At 44.6% G+C, this 17,078-nt stretch overlaps 2 protein-coding genes across 3 annotated transcripts; both read left to right on the top strand.

The window, feature by feature from the left end:
• Positions 1 to 776: 776 nt before the first annotated feature.
• cyb5a (cytochrome b5 type A (microsomal)) lies at positions 777 to 8,812 on the top strand. 2 transcript variants are annotated; one of them, XM_080489114.1, is made up of 5 exons: positions 777 to 1,116; positions 5,264 to 5,392; positions 5,490 to 5,519; positions 5,622 to 5,656; positions 6,630 to 8,812. In XM_080489114.1, the coding sequence occupies exons 1-5, from the start codon at positions 976 to 978 to the stop codon at positions 6,712 to 6,714; spliced, it is 420 nt and encodes a 139-aa protein (XP_080345240.1). In that variant the 5' UTR covers positions 777 to 975; the 3' UTR covers positions 6,715 to 8,812. The 2 variants fall into 2 exon arrangements, with proteins under 2 accessions (XP_080345240.1, XP_080345241.1); XM_080489115.1 differs by lacking the exon at positions 777 to 1,116 and adding an exon at positions 3,284 to 3,602 and having other exon boundaries at positions 6,630 to 8,808.
• Positions 8,813 to 11,546: 2,734 nt separating this feature from the next.
• On the top strand, positions 11,547 to 13,527 carry ppp1r3g (protein phosphatase 1 regulatory subunit 3G; the record flags this gene model as incomplete). Its single annotated transcript, XM_080488949.1, has 1 exon — positions 11,547 to 13,527. One exon carries the CDS (start codon positions 11,547 to 11,549, stop codon positions 12,318 to 12,320), a length of 774 nt encoding a protein of 257 aa, XP_080345075.1. The 3' UTR covers positions 12,321 to 13,527.
• Positions 13,528 to 17,078: the final 3,551 nt, after the last annotated feature.

Genomic DNA, 17,078 nt, shown 5'->3' with positions numbered 1-17,078 from the left:
TGTTAAAAAGTGTTGAATTACAAAAAGAATCATAAATCGACACGACTAATAAGAAAAGATGAAACAGAAAATAACTCAAAAAAGACATAAAATAGCTACTAATAGGACTTCAAAATAAAGTGCTAAACACAGGAAAAAAGCCCCAAAAACCTCACAGAAAAGACATGACAAATACCAACAAGTAGGTAAACTGCTCACTGAGATACAAGATGAGAGAAAAACCACAAAAGTACAGAAACAATTTAAACAAAACGCAATATAATCATAATGAGCTGTGTGGTTTATTTAGTAGGTGGGCAAAACAACAACAACAACAACAACAATAACATCAGGAAGAAGAAGAAGAAGAAAAAGAAGAAGAAGAAGAAGAAGAAACTCTGGATAACAGAATATATTACAATTGTTGAAAGTTCTGAAGAAGTACAAAATGGGAAATCTCTATAATTTCTATTTTTACCAAACTGGCATGTACAGAGGAGGAATGTGGCTACCCACCATTAAAAGAAAAAAAAAGATATTAAAATGATTTGGGGATTTTTACTTCGATGTCAATATTCTGAGAATCTAATTAGAATAAAACTAATTTGTAAATACGATATACTTTATTAGGTGGCCCTGGTCATCTTCCTTAGGTAAGTATAAATGTGTAAAATAGTTTTTTGTTGTTGGTGGTTTTATTTGTTTAAAAGGGGGGGGGGGGGGGGGGGGGGGGGGAGGTTGTCGCTTGTCGTAACGTGCAGACTGTTATTGTGAAGGCCTTGGCGCGTGCTTCCGGTCTGCTCAGGTGAGCTTCACACCTTTCTGGCAGCTCCGAGCTGAAACTTCTCTTTGGGTTAAATGTCGCCTTGTTTCTTATCGAGTCGCCGCCCCTGGGATTATATAACCTCCACCCGCTCGTGAGGCAGCTGCCGTCCGCTCTCCCAATAACAACAAAAGCACATAAATTAAAAGCTTCGGGACTTTTCCTGAAACATTATGAGCGAAACGGAGGAACGGAAGAGCAGCGGGGGCGTGAAGCTCTACAGACTGTCTGAGATCGAGGAGCAGAACACCTTCAAATCCACCTGGATCATCATCCACAACAAAGTCTACGATGTCACCAAGTTCCTGGAGGAGGTGAGTCCACAGTGAGGACGTGAGTGAAGACAGGGGACCCAGGAGACAGTCCAAACCAAGAGGAAACACCGATTGTGTTGAACGTAAGAATGAGAGAGGACCCAGCAGGACTCCCAGAGGAACTCCGGCCTCATTCAGGAGCAGTTATCACCGTTTAGAGGCTATAAAATATATAAAGATAGAATATATGATCAGATATAGCAGCTAGAAAATACCTGTGACACATACAGATACTCAACTAGTACTCTAACTACTTGTGTGATTAGTTACATTTTAACTGCCAAACACCAAAGTATTAATCTGGTAAATTCTGTGTTTTCTCTGTTGATCAACAAACTTGTTGGTCCAGTTTCATGTTCCAAGTTCTAGACTGAATCCCACTTTAATCCCGGATTTACTGAAATGGCTCTCAGGCGTGGATTAAAATAATCTCAGATTTAACAGTCTTCTATCTTGAAGCAAGACTAGAGCTAATCCAGGTCTAAATTAAAGTAACCCAGGTTTAACTTCAGATTAAAAGCCTCACAGAGCATAGTGAAACTTAAATGTGTAAAATGAGTTGAATTGATGAATTACAGGGTCCCCAGAGCAGCTCCAGAAAGTACAGGGGGCCCAGAGCAGCTCCAGGAAGTACAGGGGCCCCAGAGCAGCTCCGGGAAGTACAGGGGCCCCAGAGCAGCTCCAGAAAGTACAGGGGGCCCAGAGCAGCTCCAGAAAGTACAGGGGGCCCAGAGCAGCTCCAGGTGGAACCTCAAGCTGGGTCAAATACTATTTAATACATAAGTGGACGATTCTGCTAAACTCAGGAGTATTTTTCAGCTTTGAGATCATTTTAATTGTCTTACACTATTAAAGTCAGTTGGGAAATATATATATATATATATATATGTATATATATATATATTCAGAAGGTTTTTAAAAATGAACAACATCCTGCTTTAAATTGCAAATATTCGATTCATTATAATATATTTTAGTCTAATGTATTTGTTATATTTGTTAATATTAACCTTTGAGGAGCTTCAATATTTTAAATTGTTTGAATTAGAAGACTAAAAAAATGGCTTCTAATTTTCTACGTTCTGAATATTTACAGATACTTTCTATGATAAAAGAAGAAAAAGAAACTTGTATGATGCTGCTAATGCTAACTACAGCTCCCGTGGATAAAGGCTAATGCTAACTACAGCTCCCGTGGATAAAGGCTAATGCTAATGCTAACTACAGCTCCCGTGGATAAAGGCTAATGCTAACTACAGCTCCCGTGGATAAAGGCTAATGCTAATGCTAACTACAGCTCCCGTGGATAAAGGCTAATGCTAACTACAGCTCCCGTGGATAAAGGCTAATGCTAATGCTAACCACAGCTCCCATGGATAAATGCTAATGCAAACCACTTCTCCCGTGGATAAAGGCTAATGCTAATGCTAACCACATCTCCCGTGGATAAAGGCTAATGCTAATGCAAACCACATCTCCTGTGGATAAAGGCTAATGCTAATGCTAACCACATCTCTTGTGGATAAAGGCTAATGCTAATGCTAACCACATCTCTTGTGGATAAAGGCTAATGCTAATGCTAACTACAGCTCCCGTGGATAAAGGCTAATGCTAATGCTAACCACAGCTCCCATGGATAAATGCTAATGCAAACCACATCTCCCGTGGATAAAGGCTAATGCTAATGCTAACCACATCTCCTGTGGATAAAGGCTAATGCTAATGCTAACCACATCTCTTGTGGATAAAGGCTAATGTTAATGCTAACCACATCTCTTGTGGATAAAGGCTAATGTTAATGCTAACCACCTCTCCTGTGGATAAAGGCTAATGCTAACTTGCTGTGTGTTGATTCGGGGTTAACGAGGCTCCCCCTCCAGTAAACAGGACTTTGCTGAAATGGCAACTTGAGACCACGACATAGCGCAATGCTAAAGCTAACAGTCAACAAATTGCCACTTTATAGAACAACAAACTAAATTGGCTGTAATTGAAGCTCAGATTTTCAAAGTAGTAATTAGATACTTCTCCTGCTATTTAAAAAGGAACCACAGTACTTAAGTTGTTGATTTGAAATGAGTTAAAATGCTGAGCGGCCGTTACGAAGGACCGTTCCTCTAAACTCTGAAGCTTCACCGGGTCAAACAGTCTCTGGATTAGTTCCGCTCCTCGTCTACGTGGTGGAAACAGACACAGTGACTCAGCGTTTGGACTTCGTCCTGCAGCCCTCCTCCTCTTCCTCCTCCTCCCCCGTCAGGCTGTGCAGAGGTCAGGGTGGGGGCGTGTTGTCCTGGGTTTACGGCTGGGGGCCGGTCTGGACTCTCTGAGGACGCGTCATTGCGCCGCCACTCGTCCCGCTCCAAAGTTCAAATCAAAAAATAATCTGGCCCCGATCATTTTATCAAACACACATGAGGCGTGGCCTCGTCTGGACTCGGGACAGCAGCGTATCCCAGAATGCATCTGGCCCCAGGAGAGTCACCACAGTAAGTAAGACTCACATTCCCGTTTGACTCGTAAGATCAAATGTGATCATTTAATCTGGTTTGGATGTTTAGACCCGAGAAACCTTTTTAAGGTTTTTCTTCCAGATGAGATGAACTTGGTTGTTTGTGGCTCCAGATTAAAATATGTTCGACACTAGAATGTACGTTTCAGGTTAATAACTATATTTGATGCGCTCCCTCATATTCCGTGTGTTTCTGAGGAGGAGGAGGAGGAGGAGGAGGAGGAGGAGGAGGAGGAGGAGGAGGAGGAGGAGGAGGAGGAGGAGGAGGAGGAGGAGGAGGAGGAGGAGGAGGAGGAGGGGAGGAGGGGAGGAGGAGGAGGAGGAGGAGGAGGAGGAGGAGGAGGGGTCCTGCTGAAGCTTCATGGTCCCAGCAGCTGCAGTGACACACTGATGTTTGGTGTCTTTAACCAACAATAAATCAAGAATACAGCAGCTTCTTGTCTCATCACATTATTAAGCTCTATAAAATAATGCATTTACCATGGAGACGACAGGAGCTGCAGGTGTGCAGGCAGGTTACCGTGGAGACGACAGGAGCTGCAGGTGTGCAGGCAGGTTACCGTGGAGACGACAGGAGCTGCAGGTGTGCAGGCAGGTTACCATGGAGACGACAGGAGCTGCAGGTGTGCAGGCAGGTTACCATGGAGACGACAGGAGCTGCAGGTGTGCAGGCAGGTTACCGTGGAGACGACAGGAGCTGCAGGTGTGCAGGCAGGTTACCGTGGAGACGACAGGCGCTGCAGGTGTGCAGGCAGGTTACCATGGAGACGACAGGAGCTGCAGGTGTGCAGGCAGGTTACCATGGAGACGACAGGAGCTGCAGGTGTGCAGGCAGGTTACCATGGAGACGACAGGAGCTGCAGGTGTGCAGGCAGGTTACCATGGAGACGATAGGAGCTGCAGGTGTGCAGGCAGGTTACCATGGAGATGATAGGAGCTGCAGGTGTGCAGGCAGGTTGCCGTGGAGACGACAGGAGCTGCAGGTGTGCAGGCAGGTTACCGTGGAGACGACAGGCGCTGCAGGTGTGCAGGCAGGTTACCGTGGAGACGACAGGAGCTGCAGGTGTGCAGGCAGGTTACCGTGGAGATGACAGGAGCTGCAGGTGTGCAGGCAGGTTGCCATGGAGACGACAGGCGCTGCAGGTGTGCAGGCAGGTTACCGTGGAGACGACAGGAGCTGCAGGTGTGCAGGCAGGTTGCCATGGAGACGACAGGAGCTGCAGGTGTGCAGGCAGGTTGCCATGGAGACGATAGGTTTGCGTCGGGGTCGCTGTCAAAATGTCATCATTTCCTTTCCTGCACATCATGAACAAGTTCACTGCATTTCATTGGATCATTCAGACTTCCAGTGTTTTCTTCAGCTCAGTTAGAAAAGTTCACAAGTTGTTGAGTCCAGTTAAACAGCAACTAACCAGCAACTAACCAGCAACTAACCAGCGGCAATGACAACATCAACGTCCTGCTGGAGGTCGACCGCCGTTATTAAGTGGCTGAATGAGAGAAATGTTAAGTGTGTGTGTGTGTGTGTGTGTGTGTGTGTGTGTGTGTGTGTGTGTGTGTGTGTGTGTGTGTGTGTGTGTGTGTGTGTGTGTGTGTGTGTGTGTGTGTGTGTGTGTGTGTGTGTGTGTCTCACCCCAGCACCCTGGGGGAGAGGAGGTTCTAAAGGAGCAGGCGGGAGGAAACGCCACCGAGAGCTTTGAGGACGTCGGACATTCCACCGACGCCCGAGAGATGGCGAGCAGCATGGTGATCGGAGAAGTGCACCCGGTGAGCGTGTGTGTGTGTGTGTGTGTGTGTGTGTGTGTGTGTGTGTGTGTGTGTGTGTGTTGTATTATAACATCTTTGTGTTTGTGTGCCTCTGCAGGACGACCGACACAAGATTAACAAACCTGCCGTGAGTCATTGGGGATTCTATAAAATGCTGCAGTGCAATATGGGAAATGTAGTTTTCAGTGACATCACAGCCTCTGATCAATGGTTTTTATTTTGTTCACAGAAAACCCTGGTGACTAATGTGCATGAGGAGAACAGGTACACACACACACACACACACACACACACACACACACACACACACACACACACACACACACACACACACACACACACACACACACACACACACACACACACACACACACACTGTGTACCTAGTTATTAATGTCTTGTATTAATTTCATATTCACTCATTTCTGTTTTGAACCTTCTGGTAAAAATTGGTTTGACTGATATCTCATCTGTCTTGTATTTACATTTGTTGGTAACCAGTAGCTGTTAAACCGCTGGTGGTCTAACTAGCTGTTTTGTTGTCGTTGTAGCAGGTAGTCTAATTAGCTACTGTGGTAAATATTAACATCTTGGAGGTGGTGGTCAGACTGGTTAGTTGATAGAGACTATTTGTTTCGGTCTTGCAGCGATTGGTATAACTGGTTGGTTAGATATTAACTAGTTGTCCCCATTTAAATGTTGTGATCAAACTCAAATCAGTATCAACTAATTGTCTTCTTTACTGATTGGTCAGTTAAATACTGACTAGCTGTGTCTTTCTCATAGTGCTGGTCTCAGTGGTTGTTTAGTTAAGCTGTTGGTCTAACTTGCCGGTAGTTAAATATTAACTAGTTGTCTTACAGCTGGTGGTCAGGCTGATTGGTTATTTAGATATTAAATAGTTCCTTGATTACAGCTGCTAGTCTAACTTGTTGGGAAGTTGATCATTAACTCGTTGTGTCTTTTTCACAACTACTGGTTAAACTGATTTGTTGGTCAGCTAGTTAGATGGAAATAAGTTGCAGCTGGTCATCTAATCAGTTGGTTGAATGTTAACATTTTTATCTACTATCTAGATAGTTGTTGACTGGTTAGTTAGTCTTTTGATATGAAGTACTTTATTTCTTTCATCCAGCTGCTGATTGGTTACTTAAACACTAACTAGTTGCCTCTCTCTCACAGCTGTTAGTGATGTAACTGGTTGGTTAAACACTAACTAGTTGCCTCTCTCCCACAGCTGGTGGTCCAGCTGGGTGATCCCCGCCCTGGTTGCGTCCATCGTCACGTTGATGTATCGCATCTTCACCGGCGAGAGCGAGTGACATCACCACCCGCGCAGCTGTGATGTCATCAGCCGCCGTCACATCAGCCAATGTCAGCGTGCGGATGCGGTGACTCCTCCCACTGCAGAGCGGCGCCTGCTCCACCACCCAGTCACGCGGCCTCACGGGGATGAATCTCAGCCACATTGTAAAAATGTTTGATGTTTGATGATGCAAGTCGCAATTTGTCTCTTTTGTAACGGAACGTAAACAAGATGATCAACATGCAATTTAGCAGCTCGCGCGGCGTCGTTAGCATAGCACTGTTAGCACTGTTAGCGCTGTCCTGCTTCTCCCTGACGGCGCTGATCCAGGACTTGTTCACTGAGACTCCCGGGGCTGGAGGCTCGGTGGGAACGAGGCGCAGCAGTCCGTCTTTGTTTTTCTTTATTTTCCACCTCGATCACAGATTCAGGAGTGGAAAAGAGTTTTTCCTCTAATCAACCATGAAGAAATGGAACGTTGAAGGTTTCCATTTTGTTTCCTTCGAAGCTGAAAGACAAATTCTGCTCATTCAGGTTTTCTTTAAATGTTTTTTACCAATGAAACTGTGACAATAACCAGATATCTCGTGCTAACAGGTCCAATCAGAAAGTCTTTTGCAGTGATGCATGATGGGATTAGACTTTGATACGGATCGTGATGTGGAGGTGAGGGGAATAATCTGGTCTAATCTGTGATTGATGTTGGTGCCGAGGACCAAAAACCCGCTGAAGCTACGAACCGTTCAGAAATAAACTCGTTGATTCTGAAGTCTCGTCTGTCGCTTGCAGCTCGAGTCACATCAACCTGCTGAGTTAATGAAGAAACGTCTTGTTAACCTGCAGATCTCAACTATGTGAAGTCTGGTTAGTGCCGCTGACTAACATCAGTTTAGTATCTTATGATGGTCAAATAGGAAAAAGTACTGGATTAAAATTACTGGTCGTGTCCTGAAAAAGAAATGTAGGAACTTTACAAACTGGAAAAATTCTCTTTGAGGAGGAAGATGCTCTATAATCTGGTGTTAGAGGAGGAAGATGCTCTATAATCTGGGTGCTGGGGGAGGAAGATGCTCTATAATCTGGGTGTTGGGGGAGGAAGATGCTCTATAATCTGGGTGCTGGAGGAGGAAGATGCTCTATAATCTGGGTGCTGGAGGAGGAAGATGCTCTATAATCTGGGTGTTGGAGGAGGAAGATGCTCTATAAAAAGCTCTTCTACGCTAATGACAGCGACTGTCGATACAGGCTAATGCTAATGCTAATGCTCGCTCACTGAGCCTAACTGAAAGTTTCCTCCAGTAAACTGGAGTTTGATTCCAGAGGAACTACGAGTTCAGCAGCTTCCGCTAATGCCGATACACAGTTAGCATTAGCATTAGCTTCTGCTAACGCGCCGGATGTGAGTTTGGTACCTGAGCGGCTTCGTCTCACCGAGGTTCTCATGGAACAACCTCTCAATGTGGGACAGTTCAGCTGTGAGCTCTGCAGCGCCACACGGAGGAACCACACGGTTCTACACACTCTATAGAGGTACCACAAGGTTCTACACATTCCAGAGGTACCACAAGGTTCTACACACTCTATAGAGGTACCACAAGGTTCTACACACACGGTTCTACCCACCCCAGAAGAACCACAGAGTTCTTGGCGTCTCCATGTCTTTTCTCTCGATGTGTCTGAACATACACGTTGTTCTTGTTCTCATGTTTTGGTTCCAAGTCTTCATGGTTCTCTTATTTTGACAGTCTTTGTTTCACGTCTGCTCCAAGTTGTTTTCTCTTCCTTTCAGTTATTTTTCATCTCTTCCTGATTTCTGGGATCATGTTTGTAATTCTTCTTCTTTCTTTGTCTTGTTTAACGTCTGTTTGGGTCCTTTTCATTCTGTGGATGTTCCCTTGTTGGAGAACATCAGATGGACGTGACAGTGGAAGGAATCCTGCAGTGGAACTTCACAAGAAGGTGAAGGGAAGAAACTGGAAAAACAGAGTAATGCTGCCACCTAGTGGGGGAAGATGCCACCTGCAATAGAAACCGTCCAACAGGCTGGACAGGAAAACAAGGTCCTTGATATGAAAATGAATAAATAGAACCGAGGGGTTGTTTTAATCTCCATGACTGCTCTGGAATATAATTCACAAAAGAACCAACTGAACAAAAACATTGAAGACAGAAAATACTGAGTTAGAAAACTGCTTCAGGAGGTTTAACTGATAACTAACTAATGAAACACGAGTGTTAAAGTGTTTGATTGATTAGAAATGGACTTTAATGTGTTCTGACCTGGTTAAACTCAGGAAATGTCAAATGTGTGAACATCAGAGAACAATTCAAAGGACCAGGACAGATGATGGAAGGAGTGGTGGATCACATCACCTTCTAATCCACCCGTCTCCATAGTTTAGATTAGGTTAAGACTAAAGTTCACCCATTTAGACTGAGTCTAGAGTTTAGACTGGACCTCTGTAGTTCAGACCAGGTTTAGACTGGACCTCTGTAGTTCAGACCAGGTTTAGACTGGACGTCTGTAGTTCAGACCAGGTTTAGACTGGACGCCTGTAGTTCAGACCAGGTTTAGACTGGACCTCTGTAGTTCAGACCAGGTTTAGACTGGACGCCTGTAGTTCAGACCAGGTTTAGACTGGACCTCTGTAGTTCAGACCAGGTTTAGACTGGACCTCTGTAGTTCAGACCAGGTTTAGACCGGACCTCTGTAGTTCAGACCAAGTTTAGACTGGACCTCTGTAGTTCAGACCAGGTTTAGACTGGACCTCTGTAGTTCAGACCAGGTTTAGACCGGACCTCTGTAGTTCAGACCAGGTTGGAACTGGTTTTCTGGGGATTCCACTGCTTCGTTTTGCAGTTCATGTTACACTTCATGTAGTTTACTGTAGTTTGGACTCGTCTCGCTCCCATCGGACCAGATGAAGAGGAATTCTCAACACGTGTGGAAAAGTTCTTGATAATCCAACAGTGCAGATCTGAAGGTGGGAGATGAAAACAGCTACAGAGGGAATGGAAATCAAATCCTTGGTATTTTGTCCCTCAAAGAGAAAAACAAAACAAAGATCCAGAAGTGAAAGTGGCGTTGTGACACCGTGATGATGTCAGCGGTGACACGGTGATGATGTCAGCGGTGACGCCGTGTGTTTTGTTTACCTGCTCCGGCTGACGCACTTCCACAGATCCACGTGGAAAGTCTGCGTTCCAGCAAAGCCGGCCGAAGAGCAGGACGCTCCGTTGACTCTGTCAACAACACGGTAAACAAATCAGGTCCACCATCAGGTCCCGTCCCCGCAGACGGAGGAACCACATGCAGTTGTTCCTGTAGAACAATGAATCATCTACAGGAACCACTCAGACTGGGTCAGCGCTCGTTCTCCTCCTGACGACACAAAGAGGCCCGGAGCGCTGCGGCCTGACAAAACCTACATGTCCATGGTTCCTTCACTGAGTTTGCTGGTTTGGTCAGACGTCTGGTACCGAGGAAAACCACATAGTGAGACGTCTGATTGGTGAGTCACAGTTTTGTGGACTAAACGGGGACAGAGGACGGTGAGAGACAACGTTGTTCCCGGGAGAGTCGATCCTTTGATTGTGAATGAAATCCTCTTTAACCTGTCAGTCACTCTGATTCCTGCTGGTCTGCTTGAGGTTCAGCAGCTGATCAATCAGGAACCATCCTCTACCAGGGGAGGTCCACCCTTCAGTCCCAAGGTGCAGGACTTGATAAGAAGCAGTGATGTTGGGTTTTATTTAATCTATTGATCTTATTAATTTACATTTTAGGTTCTGATCCAGAGATTGCTTTTATTTCCCCACGGTTCCTTTCCTGGTTTTATTCATCTTATCTTTTGACTTTTCCTTGCTGCTTTCATGGTAAATGACAGAACTCCATGAAGACCAGCCCGTCTGCTTCACCGGGGATCGTTTCCTCCCTCCAGTTTGAAGAAAGTAACTTCTAACCTTGAAAACTAGAAGGCTTGAAAAACAGATTTACTAAGATGAGAAAGAATCTTTATTAAAACAAAAAGAACAAACATTTTAAATGTGAATCGTGACGATTTTTAACTTTCTTTATGCTTCATTAAGAGACTCATTCCATTTAAAGGTGCAGCAGCTGTAATGACATCTCACACCTTTTTCATGTTTTAATAAGAAAATCTGACAAATTTTATCTTTTAAATTCCTTTTTTTGTTTAATCTCACATCTTGATTCCAAAAGTATTTTTATCCATGAGCATTATTCTCTACTGTATTTTATTCACTTCACTGTTTTTATCCAAAGAACTACAAGGACTTCAATTTGATATTTAGACTTTTAGTTTTTTTTCCAGAATTTTAGGGAAATAATAAAGATTGTTTCTGAAGACTTTACCAATGAGACTTTTGAGAAACATTTGCACTGATTTGTCAGTTTTGGTTTGTTTTAAATCAAAAGTTTGAAGTGAAAAAAGTCTGAATGAATTCAGAACTTAATGAATCAACGATCTAAATGTGTCATTGGAATAAAAATAAGAGTTGTTTCTGCATCAGGGCGGTGTTATATAATCTACCAGTGTGTTTGTCCTTTATTAATCCTCGTTCTACACGCAAACAGGTGAAGGTTGATATTAGATCTACGTGTCGCCGCGTGTTATTGCGCAGCCAGCTGAGCGCGTGGCGACACCACCGCACTCGTTCCAGTTCTGTTGTCTGCAGTTCTCGTCCCGGGGGGGGAAGGGGGAGGGGGAGGAGGAGGGGGGGAGTGTGTATACAAGCTGCCCCGCTCCGGGACCCCTGCAGGCGGACTTCTGACCCGGGGGTCCACACATGTACCGCTCGCCGCCGTCGCAGTCCCGGGACTGGAGCATGAAGAACGGCCTGGAGGAGGAGGGCGGAGAGGAGGAGATCCTGGATGACGAGGTGGACGCGTCCCGGCTGGAGAGGTTCATGAGGGACCGGAGGAGGGCCCGGTCCCTGCCGGCCTGCCTGCTGGAGGGCTCCCCGGGTGGCAACGGCAGGAAGAAGTCGGTGAAGTTCGCGGACTCGATGGGTCAGAGCCTCGCGCGGATCAAGCACTACAGCACGCTGGAGGAGCCGCAGATCCCCAGCAAGGTGCTGTCCCGACACCGCAGCTTCCCCCCGCAGCAGGACCTCCTCAGCGACCTGTGCCAGGGCTTCAAGCCCGGCCAGGACCCCGGCACGGGCCCGGGCCCGGACCGACTGGTGGCCTGCTTCCTGGAGCCCCGGGACGTGGAGCGCAGGGTGCAGCAGCTCCGGGTCTGCCTGGAGCTCATCACCATCACGCAATTCGACGTGCGCGGGCAGATCCGGGTCCTTGGCGACTACGAGGACAAAGAGGTCGGGATCAGGTACACCTTCAACGACTGGCTGTCCCACGTGGACGTGCAGGCCCTGCCGGCGGGCGCGGCTGAAGCGGAGCTGGTCGGGGAGCGCTTCGTCTTCACAGTGTACACGCCGCCCTTCATGGACCCCGGCTCGGCCGTGCACTTCGCCGTGTTCCTGAAGGACGACCAGGGCGAGTTCTGGGACAACAACGAGGGGGAGAACTACACCCTCCGGTACCGCTGCCTGCTCAGCAGCGACGCGCAGTTTGTCAGCGCTGCGTTTCACGCCACCTGATCGGCGCGTAAAAGCTTTCCAACCACGCATAAAGCCCACCTGCAGGGGTATTCTATTTCCATCTGCGCGTAACACGTACTAACTATGCGCCAAAAAGCGTTCCAACTCCGCATAAAGCATTTATTGTCGTGCGTAAAACGTTTCCCACAGTGCGTAATGGTTACCAGTCACTTGAATAATGTTTCTAAATGTCTAAAGAACTTCCCAAACGGCCTTAAAAACGATCCAATCATGCACGAGTCATCCCAATCCGTGCGTAAAACGTTAAAGTCGTGCGTAAAAATCCTTCCTGCTGAAAAACCCGTCATGTTTCCCGTCGTGACCTTCTGAGATCAGAGAACCAATTTTAACTCGCTTGTTTAAAAACCTGCTGAACCTCCTGAACCCAAACTGTGAAAGACGTTTTAGTGCTTCTTCTTCCCCCCCGAACTGATCTTCCACTCAGACTCATCTCAAACCTCCGAAATGTGATTCTGGAGAACAAAACCAAGTGGACCTGTTCTGGATGCTTCATAGTTTTGGATAAGAGACCATCTTTTCCCCTCTGAGACTCAGAAACACCGGATGCTGCTGTTGAACTGTTTGATACGTTTGGATCTGATTTCTGTAACGAACACAAACATCATTACTCTGGTTGGTGTATTAATATAGAAAAATATTCTATATAAAAACTTTTTTTTAATGAAATATGATCTAGAAAAGGTACTTGTTGTAAATTTGAATACAATTATTGTATAAATGAAGAAATAATAACAAAAATAAGTCCTGTAAAATGAAATTATTACATGATTAAATAAATAATGTAAAATAATAAGAGCTAAGTAAAAATAAATAAGTGAAGATGTAAGTAAATAAATAGAACATTTTGAAAAAATATGTAAATAAAAAAATTAAAACAAGTAATAAATACATTTTTAAATAAGAAACAATAAGTAAACAATTCTTGTGTACGTGAAGTAAATAAAACAAATATTTTCCCAATTAAATGAAATATGCTCAATTAAAATCAACATCCTTGTAAACAAATCAATAAATCAAATACATATTTAATTTACTTTCATTTTATATAGTTTTCTTGCTACAAAAATTGAGATAATTGCTTTAAATATTTTAGTGATACTCGACGAATTAATGAATATATTTGGTCTTAAAAGCCTCGGGTGGCTTTACTATACGTAACAATACATCATCTAAATGGTAATTCCATTGATCCTCAAAGTTTGTTTATGAAAAGTGGAGGTTTGATTGTCGTGTGTCACCAGAACATTTTGGATTTTCCAGAAAAAGAATGATTCATTAAAATGTAACATTTCTGCAAACTGGACTTTCAGTTGTTCTTTTCTTTCTTGGGGCTTAAAAGGTTTTGGGCTTTTTTTAGGTCGCGGAGCTAAAGCTTTGATGCTACGCTAAAGCTTTGATGCTAAGCTAACCTTTTGAAGTTAGCATGTAGCCGTTGGTCTTTGATTTTAAACTGAAGTGAAGCGACTCGCCTCTTCTTGTGTTTCCTCCTTTAAGAAAAGCCTGAAAGTTAAAGTTTGATCAGTTTCATTTTCTCTCCTGAAGAGTTGAAGTCTTTGTTTCTAGAGCAGCGCTTCAGGGGTTCCGGACGACGTTCAGACTGGATGTTGTCGCGATGTCGGACAGAAAACATGGATGGGATCGGACTGCGGCGGAAAAAGTCCAGAACTAAACAAACAAAAGGTGTCATCTCAGCTGTAGGAAGATTCCGTTTCACAAAGCGTGGAAGGCGGACCAAAGCGAGCCATGTGCCGCTCTCTCGTAGAGTCTGTTCCGTTTGATATGGTGAACTTCATGAAACACGTGAAAATCCACTAAACAAATAAAATAAAACTTCATCAGGAACTTCTCAAGGCTCTGGAGGCAAAGACACGACAACCCACCGGTATCGGCTCGGTATCGGCTCGGTATCGACAGATCCTCGAGGCTGCCTTATCGGTCCCGATAGGGAAAGTGAGGCGGAGGATCGTAGACCTAGTTTTGGATTGGGTGTCGATTGTTCTCTTGATTCTCTGTCACTTCAGATGTTTGTTTGTTTTTAACTCCAGTTCTCTGGTTTGGTTTCAGGCTGCAGGTGAAACTTGGGTTTTGACTGTATTTCTGGGTTGTGCCCAGTTTTCTGGACTGGTTCAGACGGGTTTTTGGGGCTCAGTTCACTGGTTTCTGACGAGTTCCTAGCTGGTTTAAGGTGGACGCTGACGTGGGTCGTGACTCGATCCCGTACTGGACCTTGAAAGACGTTTAGGACGGTTTTTAGCTCATCTTGACAATGACTGAGCATTGCTTGGACTGGTTTTGGACTGGTTCTGGACTGGTTCTGGACTGGTTTTGCATTGGATATGGGCTGAATCTGGACTGGTTTTAGACTGGATTCTGGAGTGGTGTTAGATTGAATTTGGACTGGATTCTGGATTTGCTTCGGTTTGGTTCTGGATTGGATTTGGACTGGATTCTGGATTTGCTTTGGGTTGGTTTTGGACTGGAATGTGGACTGGATTTAGATTGGATTGGATTCAGGACTGGCTTTGGACTGGACCCTGGACTGGTTTCTTGACTGGAATTGGACTGGATCTGGCCTAGCTCTTGGTTTCAGACCGGATTTGGACTAGATTCTGGACTGTATCAAGTCTCTTCTGGATCTCTGAACTACATTCAGACGAACTGCAAAATCTTTTGCTTCATTAAAGAAGCTTCCAGTCTGATATGAGGTTTTCTGGACTATGACTGGTTCTCAGGCTGGTTCTTCACGAGCCTTTATTTTGAAGTTCAGATTTATCACGCCGTCCTGGATGGTTGCTTTCCTATGAAGGACTGGATCGTCTCTGGACGGCGTTCTGACCCGTTTGTTCCTCATCTCAGACTAGTTTTCGGGTCTCTCCAGGTTGTGACTGATGGTTGAAATGGGTTCTGGACCCGTTTCACACTGGATTTCTCACTCGGGCCCGTTTACACGACGTTAAAAGTGTTTTTTTTTCAGAGAGTTGCTTCCCCCCCCGCCCGTCGTCACGGAGACAGAGTCGGTGCGTTTTCAGTGACTATGAGCACGGTTGTCATGGAAACGGACACTGAAATGTTTTGCATTTCCACATGTTGTCATGGAAACGGGGCCTTAATATTCAGTACTGCGTTTCCGTTATTTCCATTTTCATTTTTTACCGTTTAGAAAAAATGTCTGACTTTTCTTTAGTTGGGTTTTGGTTCCTGGGTTTTGCGGTACCGCTTTCTGGATTCTGCTTTCCTATCGACGGGGTTCTGACTCATTCTGGACTCCGGTGTCATTATAAAGCTTTAAACTGGTTTCAGATTACTGGGTCATCTTCTGAACTGCATTTGAATATGTTCTGGTTTTAGGTTCCTGACTGGTTTGAGTTTGGAACCCCAGTTTCTGCAGCTGCAGTCTGGATAATCTCACAAATGATTAACTGGTCCGCTTTGGATTTTGGCCTCCAGGTTGTTGCTGCTTTCTGACTGATGGTGTTCAGACTGTCGTCTGATTGGCCGATCTGGTCTTTGAATCGGTTTCACTCAGGCTCTCGGAGGATGTTTGAACTGGATCTTGATCAGGTTTCAGGTTCAAACTGGATTTTTATTCAGTGAACTGATTTCTAAGTTTCTAATACATTGGAACCAGATTTCTGATCTGATCTCTACCTGCTCTAACATCAATGGAAACATGCTGGACTAGTTTGGATCCAGTTTCTGGGTCGAGTTCTGTTTCCTGCTGTTTTTTGTTCTGGTCTTGAACTGGTTCCTAGATCTTGTTAGAAGCATTTTGAAACGTGTTTGAACTGGGTTCTTACTGTTTTCTTAATCTGTCGGCCATCTTCTGCCTCCAACCAGAGAAACAACAACTTCCTGTTGACTAAAGTACCGGTACCTTAAGTCTGGTACCTCAAACTGAACAGAGTCCAAATGGATGAACGATAAGATGTGCAGCAGACGGGTTGTTCTCCTCCTGGGTTCTGGTTCCCCTTGATAGAGTTATTAGGCTTTGAAAGTGAGAGAAAACCAGAAAAAGACATTTCTAGAAAGTGGAAACGACAGAGAGCTTCAATAAAATCCTTCGATATTTGATCTTGGTTCATATTGTAATAAAGTCTGGTACTGTGGTCAGACGGGAAAATGGTTCCAGAACCAACGTCTCAGTGTCCTGCTCACGCTCAGCATTAGCTCCTGTACGTCCTAGAACTCTGGCACATTTTACAACCTTTACGTATTCATGAAGTCCAACATTTCATAAGTCGGACACAATCTAGAACTATGACATGTTTCTAGAACTATGACATGTTTCTAGAACTATGACATGTCTCTAGAACTAAGACATGTTTCTAGAACTATGACATGTTTCTAGAACTAAGACATGTTTCTAGAAATTAGACACAATCTACAATCCTTGCACATTCTAGAACACTGACATTTTGAAACCATTGCAGAACTCTGACACCTTCTCAAACTCTCACATATTCAACAAATTGAACACAATCTAGAACTCTAACGCAATTTAGAACTCAACTATTCAGAAACACAGACCGGTTCCAGAACTCTGGCATATTCTAGAAATGGGACACAATCTAGAACCGTTGCAAATTCTAGAACTGTGACAGGTTTTGAAAATCTTGTACATTCTAGAAATTATACACAATCCACAACTCTTGCACATTCTAGAACAGTGACGTTTTGAAACCCTTGTGCATTCTAGAACTCTGACACCTTCGAGAACCTGCAATCTAAATCTGTAAC

Source organism: Lipophrys pholis (genome assembly GCF_963383615.2).
Source record: "Lipophrys pholis genome assembly, chromosome: 20".
NCBI classification, from domain to species: domain Eukaryota; kingdom Metazoa; phylum Chordata; class Actinopteri; order Blenniiformes; family Blenniidae; genus Lipophrys; species Lipophrys pholis.
The sequence above is the reverse complement of the archived record's forward strand: the minus strand, read 5'-3'. Positions and strand labels throughout refer to the sequence as shown.